The following is a 20925-nucleotide window of genomic DNA, read 5'->3' on the forward strand; positions in this document are numbered from 1 at the left end:
GAACATGGCTTCAAGCTTCTCAAAATAAACTAAGAGGAACACTTCTTTAAATGTATGACAGAAGAGTATTCAGTATGAGACACATTTCCAGGTCCTACTGTAGGCAATATATTGAAAAGTAGAATAAAACTAAAAGTTACAGTTGGGCTTATAAGTATTTTCACAGTGGAAGGAAAAGCAACTTTGGATTGAATATTGCATGTTTATGGAAGCAGCTGGTTACTAATATTGCTGCAGAGGCTTTCTGGTCAGACAAACCGTCCAATTTAAAGGGTTTAAAGTCTTTCAGTTTCCATGCAGTCTAGTGTGCACACTCATTCGCAGCAGAGCAAAATAAATGCTGTCTGTTCAATCTCCTTTAAATCCAGTGCAACACATACCTTCACAACCTCATGGGAGGTGAGGCCTTTGGAGCAATAGTCATTTGCAGTACTTATTGTATGCAACACAGAATGGACTCATATCTTCTTGTAAGTTAGGGATTGGGTCAGTCAGTACTGTTCAGAAAGCTGCTGGTGGCAGGCTGTGGTTGTTATTTCCTGCAGCTTCGCCACCTTTCCCTAACAGAGCAAAAGACTCCAGTGTGTGCACACTATCCTTGTCTAGACGTAATCCCAGCCCGGGTGGAGCCGAGTTCTCACCCCCTCCTACACCTCCCGCCTCCTGCAGCTCCCCAGAGGCAGCGGCAGCAGCAGCTGCAGCCGCCGCGCACTCCTCTTTGAACAACCGGTCGTGCTCCATCTTGAGCTCTTGGTAAGAGCGGGAGAACATGTGGAAGATGGAGGTAGCGGGGAAGGCCATGATGAGGATCCCACTGAGGATGCTGCTCAGCGCTACCACCTGTCCTGGAATGGACCTGGGCACCATGTCGCCGTAGCCCACGGTCGTCATGGAGATAATGGCCCACCAGTAGGAGGCCGGGATGCTGCTGAAGTCGTGGGTGCCCGTGAGCTCGCTCTCAGCCAAGTGGACCAGCGGGGAGAAGAGGGTGACGGCCACGCAGAGAAAGAGCAAGAGGAGGCCAAACTCCCGGGTGCTGCGCCTGACCGTCAGCCCCAGCGTCTGCAGGCCAAGAGAGTGGCGAGCCAGCCGCATCACATAGAGAATCCTCAGCGCCCGCAGAATCCTCAACACCAGGCTCAGCTTGTCCAAGTAGCCCTTACCTCCTCCTGGCTTCTCGTGATCCAGGGATGGGTCTTCCTCTGACACCACCAGGGAGACGTAGTAGGGAAGGATGGCCATGGCGTCGACGATGTTGAGCGGCCCGCGGAGGAATTCCAGCTTGCTGCGGGCCTGAATGAACCGCAGGAGGAACTCCAGGGAGAACCAGGCCACACACACTGTCTCTATGATGAACATGTTGTAGCACTTAGATGAACACTCACCCTGAGGTAGAGAGGGAAGGCGAGGGAGAGAGAGTGAGTTACAGAGAGATCGAGAATGAGAGGAGCAGGAGTTTGACAGGGAGCAAGACAGATGGGGTGAGATGGAGAGAAGACAAAAATCTGAGGTCAGATAATCACCCTCGGTAATCATTCATAAATCATGAGCTCCAGTCACTCAGTATGCTAAAGCTGCTGCAGCAGCATTGATAGATAATACGGTGACACAATCAATTATTTTATTAGGGCAGGTTTCTAAAGATCAATGTGACACTCCGTGGAGCGGAGACAGAAAGCAATCAGGTCTGCATGCCCTCTAACTACAGTATCAAGGAAAAGCAATGCGATATAAAAAACACTGTGTGACGATACAGAAGAGATTTGGCAGCTATCTCTGTCACTTTCCTCGTCCGTTTTCTTTAATTAGCCTATATTCAACCTCCTCACAGACACAGAAAGTATCTGGAATCACTTAATGTATTAACAAGTCTTTTTTTATACTAGATGAAGATTACATTTCACTTGTCTCAGCCATTACTACTGAAGAATACTAAATGCTTTAAGATGCATTTCCAGTAACAATGACCTCAAAAATAAGTATTTAAAATTTAGTGGAGAAATATCTTTCACCACAAATAAATGAATTTCCGAGTTGGCTAATTTAATCCCTTTAATGTGTGTGCTGTTGTCCATATTTCATTTGTATTCCATTATAAGAATACTAAACATTAGAAGGAGTGAAAGTTAATTAAAAATTCGATTGCTAAAGTAAACTGGTCTCTCAAGGCCTGGATTCGTCTGAAGGCAAAAGTGTTTATAACTATTCAAAATGGCCTCACTGGAGGTTTGTGCACATTTTCTTAAAGTTTCTCCTCAAAGGCATTTCATTTGTAAAAACAAAAAGTGACAGAAATAGCTGTGTGGAGAATAAAAAAGATACTTTAGATAGATAAGTTACTCAGACGGATCAAGATTGTTCTTGCGTTTTTTTTCTTAATTAGTTACTTGTTTTCACACTGAATATGAAACCCAATGACTTGATATATATTTCTACGATGGATATTATTTGTGCTCTCTCAGCCTATTAGCCTTCCCCATTTTTTCCACTTTTCTCATCGTTCACTCATTTATCTCTTTGTCACTGTGCGTCTAATCTACTTTCCCTCCCTCTCACCCATCTATTCTCGCTCTGCCACCCTTCCTTTTCTCTTCCTGCCTCTGTCTCCACCTTCTCATCACTCATTCTGTTTCCTCGTCCATCAGCCTCTCTGTGCTCCCTCCCTCTCATCCTTCATTCTCTGTTCGCCTCACACACCAGCTTCTTTCTGCTTTAATTCCTTCATTCCTTCAGAGTTCGTCCAAGTGAAACACAACTCCCTCCACTGTTCCTCTATGCGTGATGCATCCTTCACACACGTGTCCCACTCCTCACGCTCTCATTTATCACTTGTGCCCTCTCTGCCTTTCTCACTGGTTTTCCTCCCAGTGTGACTCGTAGCCTTCAACTTCATATCTACAGAGTGACGTGTATCTGTTTAATTTGTAGGGTTTTACAATATATGCAGTACTATTTACTTCCATTCAATCTGAACCCATTTGTCTTTTTCACACTGTGCTAATTTACAGTGATATTGATAATAGCAATAGTCCTGGGCTATGTATATTCTGCATCCATCTTTTATCAGAACTGCAGCTGCCATGGCAGCCAAATCATTATAGCCCATTACAGCTAGGGTATGTATTCTTGTGCAAAATTATTTTGTTGCATTGTATTGAAATTTTCATTACATCCGGACGGCAATCAATAAATGAAATACTTAAAAGAAAAAAGAAGGCTGTCGCAGGAATGAACGAATGCCATCCTTCATTCATTCGGCCCGCATGAAGCGACTGGACGAGCCACCGGTCGGTCTTAGTTGCACACACCGTCTGTGCACTCATCGCGTGTCACACCGAGTCTTCCACAAGCTGCTAGCTTGACAACTGTGAGTACTAACAATAGCCATGTTTGTTTTTTACATTCATAATGATCATTTTTGGGGGAGTGGCTTTAGAGTAAGGCCTTCAGGGACTGACCGTCAGTGATGCCGACTTGGCAACTTTCTCGCAAAATGTAGGGACTTTTGGAGCTAGTGCTGCCAGCTGCTTTCATAGTAAAAGAATTGGCAACACTGGGTCGGGTTTTTCAGTTGAATCTTTTTTGAAATCTAGCGTACTCTTGCTATTTTCTCAATATTCCCCTTCAAATTGTATCAAGCTGTAAACAGTATTGATCACCTTATAACGCTGACATGGCAAAAATGCTCGCAAACAACTGCTTATCTACACAGACGGACATTTTTGGAAGTTGTGTTTCTGACCATCTGATGAAAGCAAGTCCAATATTTACCCGGCTTTTCAGATCTGTTTTGCTCTCCATCAACTCCTGAGGGAGGCTCTTCAGATGCTAAATGCTTCAATAAATAAAATGTGCCAATGTGAAAAGCAGAGCATACAAGAAACCCTCCCTAAGTGATGATCACAACTTCATCCACCTAGTCCCTATACAGTACAACATTACAATGGGATGGAGTCATCAAAAAGCAGGTTAAGTGGGATGAGGAAGCTAGACAAACTTTGCAAGTCTGCCATGAGTGCAATGGAGAACGTTCAAAGATGGGACCAGTCTGGAGGAGGCAACTGACATCATCGCTGAGTGCATCCTTTTCTGTGAAAATATAATTGCCCCAAGAAAAAACTGGTTAAGTCTTTTCAAAGAAAAAACTTTGGACCACAAAGAATATGAAAAAAAACAACTTTCACCTCTGGCAACAGGACTGAGGCCAAACTCATTCAAGCAAGGCTAAATAACGAAACAAAAGAGGCCAAAAGTGGCAGCAGAGCCATGGATACAAAGGTGTTAAAACACTAGCTGGCCTCCCAAATAACAGATACCCATCCCAACAGACCAGAGAAATGTGTGAAGTTTGCAGAGAGTCCGGACAGCTTTTGCTGCAGGTTTGCTGAGCACAACTTCACATAGGAAGGATCTGACCACCAACCTCTTGTCAAATGCACTCACTAACAACAACACAGTGTTTCAGAGACTGTAATCTCTTCAACTGCTCACTCTACGAACACTCCATATCTGTCCGGTCCCCAAGAAAAGTAACCCCAGCTGCAATAATGATTACCGCCCTGTATCCTAAACATTGCTGGCCATGAAGAGCTTTGAAAGGCTTGTTCCAACCCAGCTAGGGAGGTTTGTGGGCTCACAGACCCACTCCAGTGTGCCAACAGGCAGCAGAGAGGTGTGGATGCTGCAGTGTTGGCTCTACTGCACCGCACCCACACACATCTGGAGGAGTCCAAATCTTTTGTCAGTATGTGAAATAATGTTTTTAACACTGTGCAATCTCAACTAATGCAACATAAACTCCTTCAGATTGAATGTCCGCCCTATACTCCTCATCATCTCCTTGCTCACAGACAAACACCAGACAGTCAAATTCAACGGCCACTACGCCCACGCTGGGGAACCACAAGGTTCTGTCATCTCACCACCATTTACTTTACACAGACGACTGCAGTAGCTCAGATCCTGAGATGTTGTCCTTTTTTTGTTTTTGTTTTGGCATCCACCTCATCACAGAAAAATCTGTCTGTTTAGCTGCTAAATGCTGACTTTATCCGTCTACCGTTTGGTGGGGGGCGGGTAACAGACAGTGGGTTTATCAAGGCTTTTTAACTAAAAATAGCTGCTGCTGCACCTGGAAACGAGATTGATAAACGCAGAACAAATGAGCTAAAAATGGCTGAAAGTAAAGCTGTTCATTCTGTGGGGACCGTTCACATTACAAACTGTCATTATAGTACAGCTTTAAAAAACGTATTTACGAAGGGCAAACCTATCTATCTATTTATTTCCACATATTAAAGAAAGATAACATATCCATTCTACTGAATTTAACATTCACGCTTCATTGCATGTCAGTGGGAAGTGGGTAGAAACTGGGATGCCCAATGGCTTCAGCTGAACAGTCCATGATTTCTCCAGAGAATCTGAGGGGCTGAGTTTGAGGGCTTATTTGTTCCTCAAGCTGAGGACATTTACAAAAAGAAAATACACATTCGATAGAGTCTCTCCCTGAGAATTACCACTTCAATAAATCACTAACTAAATACGTATCGACTTAATCTTGCCTGCATTCCTCATGTTTTCTCTTACTGATGTCCAGACCTGCTGAGACCTGTGGTTTCCTACCTGTCTGACCTGAATCGATCTTTCAGACACTTTCTCCCCACAGCTTACATGTTATGTCTCTCACGTGCACTCTCCACCTCTCATTCATTCCCTACCTCCCTGCTCTTTCTGTCTCTAGTGCTGACATTAGGGCTCTGTGACACCATTCTCAGCCTCTGTTTGATAGGCCATTTGTTACAGCTTTCCACTTCTACACACAGATACACACAAAACCTGCCACCATTCTCACCATCTCCCTGACCTTATCTCCTCTGTACAACTCTCACTGGAACTAAAGTCTGTGACAGCTCATTTCAACACAGACACTGTTCACCCTAGCAGCTGTCTAGTGTTTCACATTAATGTCCGTATTAACACATCTCAATGTCAAATTAAGACAAAGAGTGTAGCGAGGGTGGAATCAGGGCATTTTTGGAACAGGGACATTTGAAGTGACTACGTGCCAAAACCCACTGCCACAGAATCCCACAGAGAGATCAGTCTACAATCAATTGAAGCACATGCCTTTCTGTAGAGGAAACATCAAGCCCAAACTAAATATTTTAAAAAGGCAACCAAGTGACAACTCACACACACAAAAAAAGAAAAGTAGATCTTGCAAAGCTTTGTCAGCTTTTCACAATAGTTAACCAATTGCCATGAATACTTGAATGAATCAGGGGGCTTTCTGGCTCATTTCCCCACCTTTTGGCGACCAAAGTTTTCGCCCTAGGCGGCTGAAATTTGACATCGTCAAGTGTGTGAAGGTGTGGGTTTGTGTTCATGCCAATTGGCAAAAAGGGTGTGTGGCCTTGAGAGCGACTTACAACAAAAAGGCCATCAACTTCTGAACAGATTCATCTACCACGGCCAAACTCATCAACCGTTTATTGCAGACTCTTGTGGGAGGCCGGTTTGACGGTTTATGAGTTATGAATTGGGCAGGGGCAACCATTGTGGGAGGCATCATTAGTCTCAGCAGTTTCTATTTCATGTTGCCATAGAGGTCAAGTGTTTGTGTGGTTGTTTGTGTGAGAGTGTGTGTGGGTGTGTGTGTGTGTGTGTGTGTGTGTGTGTGTGTGTGTGAATGCATGCACGGGTGGATGCATTCAAATTCACTCTTTCTAGCAGAAAACTTGTCCCATCTTGCTGTTTTGGAAGCCCCCATTGACCCTTCTCTAGGTTCCTTGAACGTAGACTGGGACATCATAGTGTAGCACTGGTCAGCTTCGACCAGGGTTTGAGAAATATCCAACTCTGTTTTATAGACTCTCATGCAATCGTTTCAGACTTTCTTAATTTTCAGGCTGATGTCAGCTTCTCTCTGTATCTTTTTAAACAGTTTTTGCTGCTGTATCAGTTTGACATCCTGTATATATCCTTCAATCGCACATTGTAGACCCTTCATCAGCTTCCCATCTGAAATCACTTATTTGATTTTCCCCCCAAAAAATTATAATATTCATTTAGGGAATTTATTTAGTGACAGTGTGGGCTCTCATTGGGGGGAGGCTCTTAGCGAAGGGTGAATTGAGTTTTACACTTTTTGTTTTACAGCCTCCCATCTACCCATTGCAAGTGACCCAACACTGTGCACTAAGTAAGCTGGCAGATGCTTCCACAGCTGGGTCACTCTGTGCCCCACGGGTTTGAAGTGTAAATGTGTTGCTTTATTGTTCGACAAGAGAAAGCTTCTATAGAACTAAATTATGAATGTGTACTTCTGGATCACATAAAGCTCCACATTTCACTATGTTTAGGTAATTAGGACAACTCTATATGCAGCTGTCATACTAATTCACGGAGGATGTGTGCTTTTCTAACCACTGCGTGACTATAAACTGCAGTGTGTTTAAAATGTGGTTATTGTCCTTAAGAGTGCTCCCTGGTGTTTCATTCTAACTTTTAATTTCTTTCTCTGCCTTTGTCACAGCATGTCTCTAACTCCACAGCTCTCTCTTCTCTTGCAATCCGATAGAAAAAGCCCCCCGTGATGATCCTACCCAATCTACGGGTTTGGCCAAAAAAAAGGGAACAAAAGAAAAGACTCTGCCCATCAATCAGCTCTACCTTGCAGCAGACCTTGAACATACTTTGCACCGCTGAACATAATTTCTCAATGCTGCTGTGCTGACCTTGCACTGACTTTTAAAGCTTAGAAAGAAGAGAAGGAAGGAAGGAGGGAAGACAGCAAAGACAGAGACAGAATGACCTGCAGAAAGAATTAGGGGGTGTGGTTGAACGCCCCACCACTGGCCTTCACTGAAATACTGCACATCAAGCACTGTGTTCACTAGTCATGGGTTATTAAAGGGGTGGTATCATATGACACCTCGATCCATCATCAGGCTGGTCTCCTGTAACCTGATAGCTGCACAAATGCACACAGGGTGCATGTTAACCTCATGAGAACGAGCATCCTCAGTACCGGGGGCAACCCATTAACACATATAATATTACATCTACACTATTTCATACTTGTCTATTTAATGACCATATTATACTGTTTTGAAAACAAAGTCTTCAGCTTTCATGTTCTCAAAACTGTCTTATTATTAAGTATTTTAACAGTAAAGTCGTACAAATATAAATTTAGTAAATATAGGAACACGTTGTGATAAAGAAATCCAGGATCATTTTATCGTTAGACTACAATATCATGCTTAGTATCGAGGGTGACTAGAAATCCTGAGTTTGCTAATGCACCTGAACGCACCTCTATTTGAACCACACAGCGGCCACTGTCAACGGGGAAACAAAGAAATCAGACTTCACATTTTACCGTCACATTGACATAAATCTATTTTCTTGTAAAGGGAATTCCCCAAAGACGATGTTATTTTTGCCCAAAACTGCATATTTTAGGTACCTGGATGTACATGTACACTTACATTTCACTTCACCGAGTTACAGATGTCTCTTTTACAATGTAAGTCTAATGGGAAACCGTGTTTTCGGGCCCCGTGGCATCACGTGACGGACCCATAAATTGTAATTCCACTATTTGGCCACAATGTAATGTGTCAGCTTCAAAGCTCAGCATTCATAGGGGCTTAGTCTGTGTTCTGTCAGGCCCATGGATGTGTAAAGAGAACTGGATAAAGCGTCAGTGGCAAAAAAAGTGTGTCTTCCGAGGATAGACGTCAGTTGAAAATACTCAGATCTTGTGCATTATGGGGCCCATAGAGCAAGAGCACTAGTGTTTCCTTTAACCCCGCCTGCGGGCCTCGGTCAAGCGAAAGTCCGAAGGAAGGAAAATAACCCTAGATTCGCCAATTAGTGCAGTTTATTACTAATGATTTAAATAAGGGCTATTCATTTGTTACTTCAAAAAAATATTCACTGAGTGATAGACGTCTTTTCCCCAATATAAGTCTATGGGAAAAGTGACGGACCAACATGTTCAAATTCCACTTCCTGGGGACTTGGTCAGGCCGAGCGCAACCAATGAGCACCTGAGCGCAATATCACTTTGTTTCTAGCGCCCTCTACTTTAACCATCCAACATTGCAGTTCCAGTTACATTGTGCATGTGTCATACCCCACAGCCAAGACCCCGTCACAGCCTTTATTCAACAGGCCTTGGGATTGGAGTAAGGCGCCATGTTGGCTGAAACTATTCTTTTTCGATTTTAGCTGATGGCTAGCTCTTAATAATCAAAACTGCCATCAGATGGCGACAGACACCAATAACCTAAGCATCATTGTCATGGTATCCACATGTTTGTATGAATGAGACTGTTTCATTCATACAAACATGTGGATACCTCATAGAACACTGTAGGCCTTTACATAACGGATTCCTGTGGTTATGTTACTTAAGGCTTTTTTCTTAGGAATGATAACAATACAAGAGTTGTCTGAAAAGTGGAAGTACCTTAAACTTGCATTCTTTCTAATAGCCAGCAGGCGGCAACTCTTCTGGTTGCAAAAAGAAGTGTGATTTTATCAAAGTCGAGAAAATGACCCTACGATCACTTGTTTTGTTACCTCAGTAAACATTGTAAACATGAGTTTATGGTCTCAGTGGCTAGTTTCAAGTCTTTTTCTTCAAAATACAAGATGGTGACAGCTTAAAAGCCAAACTCAAGGCTTCAAAACAACTTTCTACAAACCAATGGATGACGTCAAGGTGAATGTGTCGACTTCTTGCATGAAATGTGTGATTTGCACCCATTTATTTGCAAGAATCTGTGATATGTACTATGATTTAAGAGCAACAAACAGCCGGCCAGTCTCCCAAAACACACTGTCCACTGACTCTAGTGACACTCCATACTCTGAGCGTAGTGTGAAACAGATTCATCTCCATATGAGGCTGCTGTACAGGCTGCAGAGTGTCCTATCGCTGACAAAGACCAACAGCTTGTTCACGCACATAGACCCTAATGGAGAAAGATGACAGAAGAATGGTTAGGAGGATGGATAGATAGACTAGAGAGAAAGAGGACAATAGATGGAGGAAGAGTATAGGTGGCTAAGCAGTGTAGAAGGATACAGGAGAAAGGGATTACATGATCAGTTGATGAGGAAAAGATGAGCTGACATCTGAAGCATAGGGTTCCCTTCACACCCCATAAGTCTCTATTCTCTGTCTGTCAGGGTGCTGCACACACACACACACACACACACACACACAAACACAGCAAAAGAGCCGTATCCTTTTATTATCACAATGCCGTGCAAGCAAATAACTACATATTTTGTTTATTTTTTAATATATTACAACAGGGAAAGTGTCCCATCAATTTGTTGCATCAATAAGCATATCAGAAAATGTAATTAAAAAGAAACGCACACATACACACACACACATCTGCTGCTGGCTCTGCAGGTTGCACGTAGGAATGCAGAGGCACGTTGCAAAGGGTGCGTTTGACAACAGGGTGGAGCTGCAGTGTGAGGGGGTGTGTTTGATTTCGCGGTAGCTCCGGGCGGAATAAGATTCTGATGCGCTGCGGTGATCCGTGAGGGCAACTGTGCAGGGGTGGACACCTGCTGCTTACAACCTTAGGGGAATAGAGATGCTGGTGTGTTCTTTGTGTTTGCATGTGTGTGTTTTTTGTCTATTGCAACAAGCCACAGCTGTTTTTCCTCTCCATCCTCCTCTGCCCCCAGTTTCTGATGTCCCTGCCTGTCATTCTTCACCTGTCCAATAGGTGTCCTCAGTGTGGTCTCCTCTCCTGCACACCTGTGGTACATTATGGCTGCCTCCACAGATGCTCCGTATCACCAATTGTGTATATAAAGATAGTTTCTTTGATGTTTGCCAGGTTGACTGGTGCTGCGTCAGCACTTATAAAAGTATTTTTAAAGTTTTCTGGTGATATCAAGTCAATTTCAAAGGAATTGCTGCGATTAGTGGGGACATACTAAATCCACACAAACTTTGGGGGACTTAAGAATTGCTGCCATGGAGCAATAGTGGCCGGAGAGTCCAAAAGAAGGACCATATGCACTTTTATGTCGGAGTATAAACTGCTTCATAAAAGAGAAATCACTTGCAGAAAGTTATGAGACAGTACATGGAACAAATATGTATATTGACTGAGGTGTGTGAACTTACATGGACATAATGAACTAGGTATGTGTCCCAGTTCAGATGACATCTTTTTCTCAATGTTTGTATTTCAAGAGAAAATAATGGTTCAACAAGCTCGACACAATCCAAAAGCTCCTCCAAACTCCGCGGCCTTCCTTTGCAGAGCATTTGGAGGACATCAACCACGCGTCCTTTCCCACAGTCCAGCTGTTTTATGGTGCATTCAGGTGTTTGTCTTCATCTGGTTAATCAGGAAACCAGGTTATGTTTCCAAGATGCATGATGGTTATTTACTTTGTAAGGTGTATATTATCACATTTAAATTTTCCATTAGTATTGGAATTTCCGACTTGTCTTGTTGACGAACACACCATTACTGTAGTTTTGGTCTGGTGAGTTTTATTAGGGCCTCATCAATAAGGCACAGATTCAGCGGGCATACTTTTTGTAGACCATGTAAATGACCATCTTACTCTCCTTTTTGGCAGTACTGCACAATTGTGAGGGGTGCCTGACATTTATGACAGTTTCCTTGATACATATCTGTTTTTTTTAAAAGATCATGAGAAGGTTAAGATCAACACATGAGAAAGAACAAAGTAACTTTAAAAAAGGAAAAATCATGAATATCTGAATAAGTGCATTGTGTTCACAAAGTCATAGAATTAATTTGTCAACTAACTGAAAGAGCAAATTGTCAACTGTGAAATCGCTATTCCGCTGTAAAATTAACTGTCAACAGCGATCTTTCGACCATCTCCAGCACTAAAACATCCAGATGGAAGAGAGCCTTCTCCATTGTGCTGTGCTCCTCTGTGCTGTGCTGTGCTGCACAATCCCATCCTGGCACGGACAGGATAAACACCTCATACTTTGCTGTTCTCTCCCATAATCCCACTTGGCAGCCACGCAGCACATCAGATGGAGGGAATACAGCTCATAACCAGACAGGCTGCAATAGGAATGGAATCTGCTCCACACTGATACGGGCCAACAGCCCGCAGACATAAATCCATAGGAAATGCACGTGCCTGCTAATTATTAGTGCATGTACATTCACACACGTACGTGCTTTAATGAGTTCCCTTATTAGCATAGTTCAATCATCCAAATATTCGCATATCCTCTTGTGGTTTGAGGGTGTTTAAGATGATATCTCTGCTATACAGCTGAAGCCTGAGCAGAACTTGGAAGTTGTGAGACACTGCTTTTTTTTGTTCTTAATCGCCTTGGATCGTTTATTTCCCATTATCTCAGTTCTGATGATAGGGTCATCTGCAGTTAAGTCATCTCCCTCTGCTAATGTATGTATGTGAGAAATTATGAATACCCCAATTGCATCCAATTGGTTTACCATCCCTCTCCTCTTTTCTGCATCTGGTTTATTTTCTCTTCTTCTCTCCCTTTATACTCTCTCTCCAGCCCGTGCATGCCTAAAGACTTATTTACTTTCTTTGACTTATAGCTGCTCTGACTGACTGCCAGCATCAGTCCCACCCTGCTGAGCCAACACGGTTTACAGACTTGGACACCTATTTATGCTCCGTTCGTGTTTATTTAATGGAGGTTTAAATTATGAGGGGGAGGTAAAAAATGTGGCACATGAGGAATGGGTTTTTAATTCATTCTTAATTTTGTGCCTCTGTTGTTACACACTGGAACGAGGCTCATGATTGATGATGCTCCTTTGTCTTTTCGGCTCAGCTGGTGTAACAAGCGGACTCTGTGTATAGAAAGACAAAGAAGACAACAAAAGTACAAACACACACACACACACAGAGTATGAGTCACTTTAAGCCGTACTGTTAGTTCCTTGCATCCCCTGTTACAGTGTGTGTTACACATCTCAGGTATGGAATTGAATTACCTGAAATAGACTTATATGCTGTGAAGAATATAATACATATACTAGCGTTATAAATATTGTATTACACCAAAACAGAGTTCACAATAGTTTTTTGTTTTCGCACATCAGACTGTTGGCTGTGTTGCTGTGAGCTGCAGGGGAAATTCATTCATGCTTTCATGTCCAGACAGTCACAAATGTTGGACACCGAATCACAACTCCCCCTCAGAGACAATCAATTTGGAAACTGGCTTTGTTGATTCACATAATGCAATTCTGCACAGTTCAGAAGCAGGAGGCATACACGCAGTGAGCAGTAATTCTTCTGAGATTTTATCACAGCCAACACTTTGATGTTTTCAAAATGATTCTCAATGGAGCTGGACATTGGTGCAAAACGACAGATAAAAGAACAAACTCTGTCTGTTTCTATCTTTTGGAGATACGAGTAGCAGAGCTATCATAGCAAAAATCTTTTTTTCATTTGTTGTGTGATTAATCATAATTCTGTATATTGTATACAGACGAGGAAACTCCCTTTGGTTACCCTCCTCATTAAAAACAGCTATACAGCCTTACAGTGACCTGTGAGCTCGGAGACCATATTATGAATAACTAACCTTTAGTGTCGCTAAAGGCTGTAACATTCATATTCCGTCACTGCATCTACGTTAAACATGGTCGTTTAACAGACTCAGTGTGATTACACACTATTACACAAACTGACTTTATCTTAATGACATTCGCGTTTGTAATGCAAAAGGGTGTATGCAACGCTATGGGCGATTCATCTCCTCCACTCCTCTTAAGCCTCTGCAGTTAGTGTGCCTTGGGATTATAAACATATGTAACCACAACAACGGTTGTTCTTTGCAGTTTTTGCAGCTTGTTAAGATCACAGAATTAAACTTTTGTCCTCATGATGAAGAGCGAACCTTTTGCTGAGCATTTATTCATTTGTTCAGCTTTGGCAAAACAATCTCTGAGAAAACTGAAAACAGTCTTCTTTACTTATGATCTCACTGGCCTTCTCTAACATTGCTTAGTTGTATTTTTTTATGACAGTTTGCTCTTCACAAGAGACACATTTTATTAATCTAATGTTCCTCATGCCCACTTAACAGTAGGCTACAACATGTGTTAAAGTGATTTTATTTTATATTGGTATATTAAGTCCTTTATAGTCATTCAACAATGATTCTGTTTACAAATATGACTATGTTCTAAAGTAAGACAAGAATATATGTTTGTCCTATATGTCCTAGGAGTGTGTGTGCTCTCTGCATGTGTGGCCCCTCTTCCTCATGTGATGAGGTGATACAGCTCCTAGGGAGGAAGGATGAGTACAGGAAGGAGAGAAAGGAGGCTTCACGGCTGGTTTAGTGTTTACATCCTGCCCTCTTACTGTGTTCTCTAGTTATCTTAAACTCCTTCTCAATGACCCAGACTCCTCTCTTTCCTCCCTACATTCTAGTACTGGATGAATCACCTTATCTTGGCTTCAGACGTCACAAGACACATTATCTCCGTCTCTCTTTTTTTTTATCTCTTAATAGAATAAAATCCCACACCCTCCTGCCCTCTCTGTAATCACTTCTCCAGACAGTGTCAATGGTTCAATAAGACTATTGACAATATTCTTGAGAACAAGAGGATAGTCAATCAGAAAACGTTTCAAACCCACAGTCTGAAGCTTAAATCATGCCGTCTGCTACTTGGCTGCCTCTCACTCCATCACTCTCTCTGTCCTTCTCTCTCCAGATACTTGTGATTGATGCCCTGGGACGTAATTATTGAACAGCAAATTCCACTCCAATTTTCTGGCATTAAGGACATAAAATGGCCACTTCAATTACTCCCCGGGCCAGAACACAACTGAATTAGGAAAAGGAGAGCAATTTTGACGAGGCTGTCTGAAAATACTCCATCATCCTTGAGAATATTAAAGGCAAGTATCTGAGCGACACTCGCTGAGAGTAAAAACCCTTTGATGTATCTGTGAAAAAATGCATAAAAGAGAATGAAGGGAAAGTTGCTGCTTTGCTGAAAAGTTGTACTCAGAAAAATTTGCAAGAAAGATTGCAAGAAAGAAAAGGCAGTGACTTTGGTGGATTTTTGACATTTGAACAGCAATGAGATGTGAACTCTGCTTTACAGAGAGATTTAAAAGCTGCATACACCCTGTTCTTTCCAATCTAAACACTCTTGCTATCCTGCCAGAGAACGTGACGGGCAGTGCTTGGTTAGGACAGTAGTCAGAGTGGAAATATGTCTCATGAACTACTGATGTGTGATGTTGAAGGTTTTGTTTCGCCCTGAATAAAAGCAGTGAATGGGAATTTTTTTTTGCAGACATTATGTTAGCGTTTATTAAGAGCAGTGGGTTTTTTTTTACACCGATTAAAAAATAAGAAAAGATGCTACCTCTGTATGTGGATTTACAACAACTTGCACTACTGTGTTAATGTCATCCATCCCAAATCCAAGCTTTCTTTTACTTCTGCACTCTTAACTTTAAGCCAGCATTTCACCGGGCAGACAGTGAAAACAAAACGTCCAAATCATGCTGTTGGCACATTCCAATTTGTGTCTGAAGAATGCGATGTTCACTTTTTGACTTGCTACTCTCGTCCACTTCCTCACTTTGAAGTGTCCAAAATGATAAAAGACTACATTTACAAGACCCCAGCACTGCAAACTTCTCAGACAGTTGAACTTTTCTATCAGCGGGTTTTCAAAAGCCACTATACCTGATTTGATATCAATATTTCATGCATCATCTATTAGCATTTCTGAAACACATCAGGAGAGGTTGTGCTTCCTGTCAAAACATTGCAACTGTACACTGCCGGATGGAATAATAGTGGCTCCATAATCATATGGAGAGATTTTACATAAAGAGCCGAGCACTCAGTGGAGAGATACACACCCACAGCAGGGGATTGGGAATTGACGGATTGGTTATTATCAGGGGTCTTGAAACTGAGCCGTAAGATAAAGGCCCCTCCCAAAGCATTTACTTCATAGTGATATACAGGCTGATAAAGGGGATCAACTGAGGACAGACAGAAACACATTACATAGATCGACAGAAGCAGGAGGAGGGGCAAATAAAGCACTGTTTATGTCTTGATTTTTACCCGGCCAGAATCTCACTCTAATCCGTTCTCCCTTTTTAATTCTCTCTCCAAAGCATATTCTTTTACTCAACCTCTCTCAGACATATCCTGTTTTTGTTATCTTTCTTCATCCTCCACTTATTCTATCACTCTTTTCACACTCCGCACTCAAACCGAGGCAGGCAGAAGATGAATGATGAGTGGACGAAGAAATGTTGGCCCACTGCAGCCCAACGACAGAGACAAACAGCAGGGCCATGTGAATTAAAGATGACAGCTGTTCCGCTGCTCCTGCCTGGGCAGGCTAGCAGGACAGTGCGGATGGAGATCAGTAGCCAAAACACCCAAAACTTGTTTGAAACTCAGGAGCATGCGGAGATAAAAGCAGATGGATCTGCCATCCTTTATACGAGAATTACACAACCTAAAATGTCCTCACAACCCACAATGTCCTCACAGCGAATGGAGATGTCTAACAGAACCATACAAACACAAACACCTAAAGCCTCGGTTATAGTTTCCGCAAGCACGAACATGAGCTGACGTGGAAACGTTATACTCTGTGTCCGGTTTCTCCCTGTGGCAAAACGACCCCCCCGCGAATGGCCGTGTCTGATGGTGTGACGTCCCTTTGGCCGTGTGGACACTCGCTACCCTCCCGGATGAGGCAAGCGTAAATCACGCTTAAGTTGTCCTTACAATCCACAATGTCCTCACAAGGTATCACGATGTCCGACAAAACTGTTTAAACAGCCCTACACATAGACACAGCAGTATAATGATTCACAAAACTCTCCTTTTTTCTGATACATTCTTGTCAGGAGGAATCAATCAATACAGTATAACGATGGTGTGTGTATGTGTGTAAAGGCTGGGTGTGCGAGGAGTTTGTGCAAGTGCACTGGGCCCCGAGGACAGCTCCATCACTGCTACCCTGTTTATCTGAGGGATTTACAAGCAGGAAAGTCCAATTTCCTGTCAATATCTCAAATGCAATTGTGATACTTCACATAAACACTATCTCTTTGCACCTGTACTGTGTCTCTGCTTCTGCTGCCCGAATGTCTGCTTGCTTTCTGTATTCTGCTGGATATCTGGTTCTTTCGTGGTGAACCTTGTCACTGCTGTCAGTGTATAGAAAATACAACTACAGCAGCGTCTGACACCACTTTCCGTTTTACCTATAGGGTAATTCTTAAAGATTTGTCCTATCATATGATACCACCGAGTCGTGCAGGTTTACAGCCCCCAATGAATCAGCCCCAGGGACTCTATCCAATCCTGTCCATCTGTGTTCCTATGACTGTCACCGACTATTGGACTCCTCCTGGCAGGGAGCCTTCTCAACTTATCAAGCATTCTGTAACCGGCGTTCTCCTCTTCCTCCTCCCTAGATTTTCCAGTATCGCACCCTCCTGCACTTGATCCTTTGGCTGCCTGTGACTGCTCATATCAAAATCGATACAGAGGCGCTGCTGTTGACGACTTCTCAACAGCTGTTGAACAGATGTGTAGAGTTTTCTTGCAGCAACCAGTCTTTGCATAAGACGCATTTCATATACTATTCCTTATTTAAAGGCACCTTGGACTAAAATGGGTAACCTTAAGGATATATTTGCCTGCAAGGGAAAATGTATATGTAATTAGAAAACCAATCGTAAATGAACAGAGGGTATGCTGCAGTAGGATTTTAATGTAGTTAGAAGGGCACAGAAGACTCAAGACTAAATGTGTGCAAAATTCAGAGAAAGCCGTATCGGTTACGGTGGAAGAGTTCAGTACTATTGTATGTGCATGTGACTTTGTGTGTATGTGTGTGTGTGTGTGTGTGTGTGTAGGCGCGTGACTGCCAGTGCATGCATGTGTGTGTTTTTACGTGTACAAATTTGTGCGACTGTGAGTATGTCTACTGATACACACTTTTGTGTGTGCACGTCTTCTGTGTGAGATAAAGTAAGCCCATTTCATTATTCCCTGACAGATACTGGACAGGCCTCAGTGAGCTGCTCTGGCTTCATTATCCCACGCTGTTATGGGTAGACACAGATCACAGGACATGCACAACACACACACACACACACAGAACAGCATCCCACGAGTATATTTAAGAGGGTGTGACGACAGGGAGTTTTCATATTTGAGCATTTTGAAGAGCGACTTTTTCCAGCATCACAGAAATGCTATTTTCTCACTCGTAAACAATGACATACTGTGGGGGCACACGAGGATGATGCGTTAGTTTCCAGGAAACACAGTTAGTGTTGGAGATAATGAGCATCCACTTTGTCATGTTAAGTTATTAGCAGCTCTGTTACTTCATGGTGACCGTGGAGGCATCTGACTACAAAACCTTAATTTATGAGTCCCTGTTCAAATTCAAGTATTATAATAGATTATTTAGTATCAGTTTGACTTCGGTTCAGGGCCCTGTGCTGCAGACAGTTACATTCACAACATGCAAATATACTTGTTCACTTACCCTGTCCTCTTCCTCTCTGAGGTCTGGCATGGTGCTGATACACAAGCTGATGACAGTCACCGCAACCATGATCACAGACAGGCAGGCAAAGATCTTCCCCGGTAAGCCAGACTGCGGATTCTCCACCATATCTCTCAGCCAGTTCATCACCTTTCTGTACCTTGTCTCCTCCACCGGCTCACGCTGCATAGCGTTTCTCTGCCTGCACTCCTCCTCGTGCCGCTCCAGCTCGTTCATCTCCTCGATGCGCGTGTACATCTTCCTCTTACAGCAACGCTCCATGTACGTCATCTCCACCCCCCAGTAGGTCAGCTCATCGTGCAGGGAGAGGACGCACATCTCACGCAGCAGGCGCAGTTTCCCTGCAGCCAGGAAGTTAAGTATGATCCTGAAGGCGGATGGCGAGCGGTCGAAGAAGAACTCCTTGCAGGCTTCGTCATAGTCGTCGCAGACCCTGGCGATGTCCTCGGGTGATCGGCAGCCACAGAGGCGGCCAAGTCGTGTAAGGGGGAACTGCTCCAGGGTGCTCCAGGGGAAGGTGTAGCGGTTTCCCCCAACGTTGATCACCGCCAGCAGGGCGTGGTCGATGGACACCAGGTCCTCTGGCCGACGGATGAACTGAGCCCTCTGGTAGTACACACCCTGGAGAGTGAACAATGAAAAGCTTCAGTGGATGCGCAGCTGCATCTGAAATATGCGACTTGATCACTTATTCGATATAATTCTTCTATTCCTTTATCTCTCTTATTTTAGTGACAATCTTATTCATACCTTGACGGTCTCCGTCTCAGGGATTTCTGTGAAGATGTGGTCGAGACTGCTGTCATCGCTGACGGACAGATTGCTGAAGTCATGGTTGGCGTTGCTGATGATGGGCATGGCAGCATCTGGAAAGCACGCTGCTCCTCACTGGGCAGCTCAGATCAAGTAATGAAGGCAGAGAAAACCTGAAGATCGCACGCTCAACGTTTCAGTCACAGAACGAAACAGTTCTTCCTCTATCTCAGCCTCCAACAACTTCTGTTAAATCTCTAGAAAAGCTTTCCTGCCACAGCCAAGGTCTATTGTAGACAAGCTGAGCATCAAAATGGCTGTAGCTCTCAGTCTTTTTGGCCTCAGAACCCCTCATAACAAGGAGTTCTTTCTCAATGACAGACCAGACAAGCTATGGCTTTGGCTTCCAACCAACAGAGGAAAAACCCAGAAAGGAGAGAGATGAGGAGTATCAGGATTCCTGTTGACACATTTTAATGTGGATGAGTTTTGACGACTCCATCAGAGGTCCATGATAGACTCAGTTGGCGTATCAGGATTCAGCATCAGATCGGAGGGGTAATTTGGGTCTGAAGCAAGAGTCTGGAAAAGGAAAACCCCAATAGAGAGAGTGGGTTAGGACTGATCAGTGGCTGATAGCTGCAGAGGATGAACTGGATGAGTCATGGAGGTGTCCTGGGACTGAGGGGGATCCTCTCTGTCGCCGCAGCAGGATTAGGGAGGACCTAGAGCCGAGGTGGCATCATGCAGGCACTGAGAGAGAAAGACAAATGTCAGAAAGGAGCTAGGATTGATTGAGATTCAGGCAGGTTTACATAATGGAGAGAGACTGGGCATAGACACTAGTTAAGTTAAGAGATGTGTGAGAAGACAGAAACAGGTGAGGAAGAAGAGACCAAGAGCACACCTCATTGAGAACGCAGTGCTGTAAACTCAATCCTCCTCTCTCACTTCCTTTCGGTGAGAAACAACACAGACAGACACATCAGCTCTGCTGCTATAAATGGCCCGTCAGTGTGGTCAGCGCAGGACTTTATCAGAGAGCAAATTCATTTACACTCCCATCAACATTCCAATAAGGATGGCCTGGCTGGAGTACACTAGTACGTGTGTTAGAAAATTCAATGAGCAAGTAGAAAAGAACATTCAGGCCTGTGGTGTTATTTCCACTCTGAGTGAGTTATTGGCTGTTGTAGATGGGCAGCGATCCTATCAACAGACACTGAAACACAGGGTCCAAAATGTTTTTCTTGGCATTACATTTGCCCTGAAACTTATTGGCACAGTAAGGCATTACAGTTGCCCAGAATGGCTCGCTGTGTATTAAAGCCTTAAATAGTTGTGATTAATGTCCTATTATCACATTATTTGTCACTGTGACTAACTTACAATTTGTCTATTTTCCTACTGCAGAGTTATTTATTCACATGCATTGAAACCAGCAGCCAGCAGATAGAAACGTCTGGAAGACTGGCAGCGGGAAAGATATTGTCAGTAGACTTTTTAACAGCTGACATTTTGACTTTTTTGAAGGTCATAGCAGGAAAAGCCCAGGCTGAAT

At 43.3% G+C, this 20925-nt stretch overlaps 1 protein-coding gene across 1 annotated transcript; it reads right to left on the reverse strand.

Moving 5' to 3' along the window:
* Positions 1-501: 501 nt before the first annotated feature.
* kcng4a (potassium voltage-gated channel, subfamily G, member 4a) lies at positions 502-19469 on the reverse strand (the record flags this gene model as incomplete). The annotated part of the gene is made up of 3 exons (XM_079162348.1): positions 502-1386; positions 18591-19232; positions 19362-19469. 3 exons carry the CDS (start codon positions 19467-19469, stop codon positions 502-504), a joined length of 1635 nt encoding a protein of 544 aa, XP_079018474.1.
* Between the last annotated feature and the right edge of the window lie 1456 nt (positions 19470-20925).

Source organism: Pholis gunnellus (assembly GCF_910591455.1).
Source record: "Pholis gunnellus genome assembly, chromosome: 7".
Classification (NCBI taxonomy): Eukaryota; Metazoa; Chordata; class Actinopteri; order Perciformes; family Pholidae; genus Pholis; species Pholis gunnellus.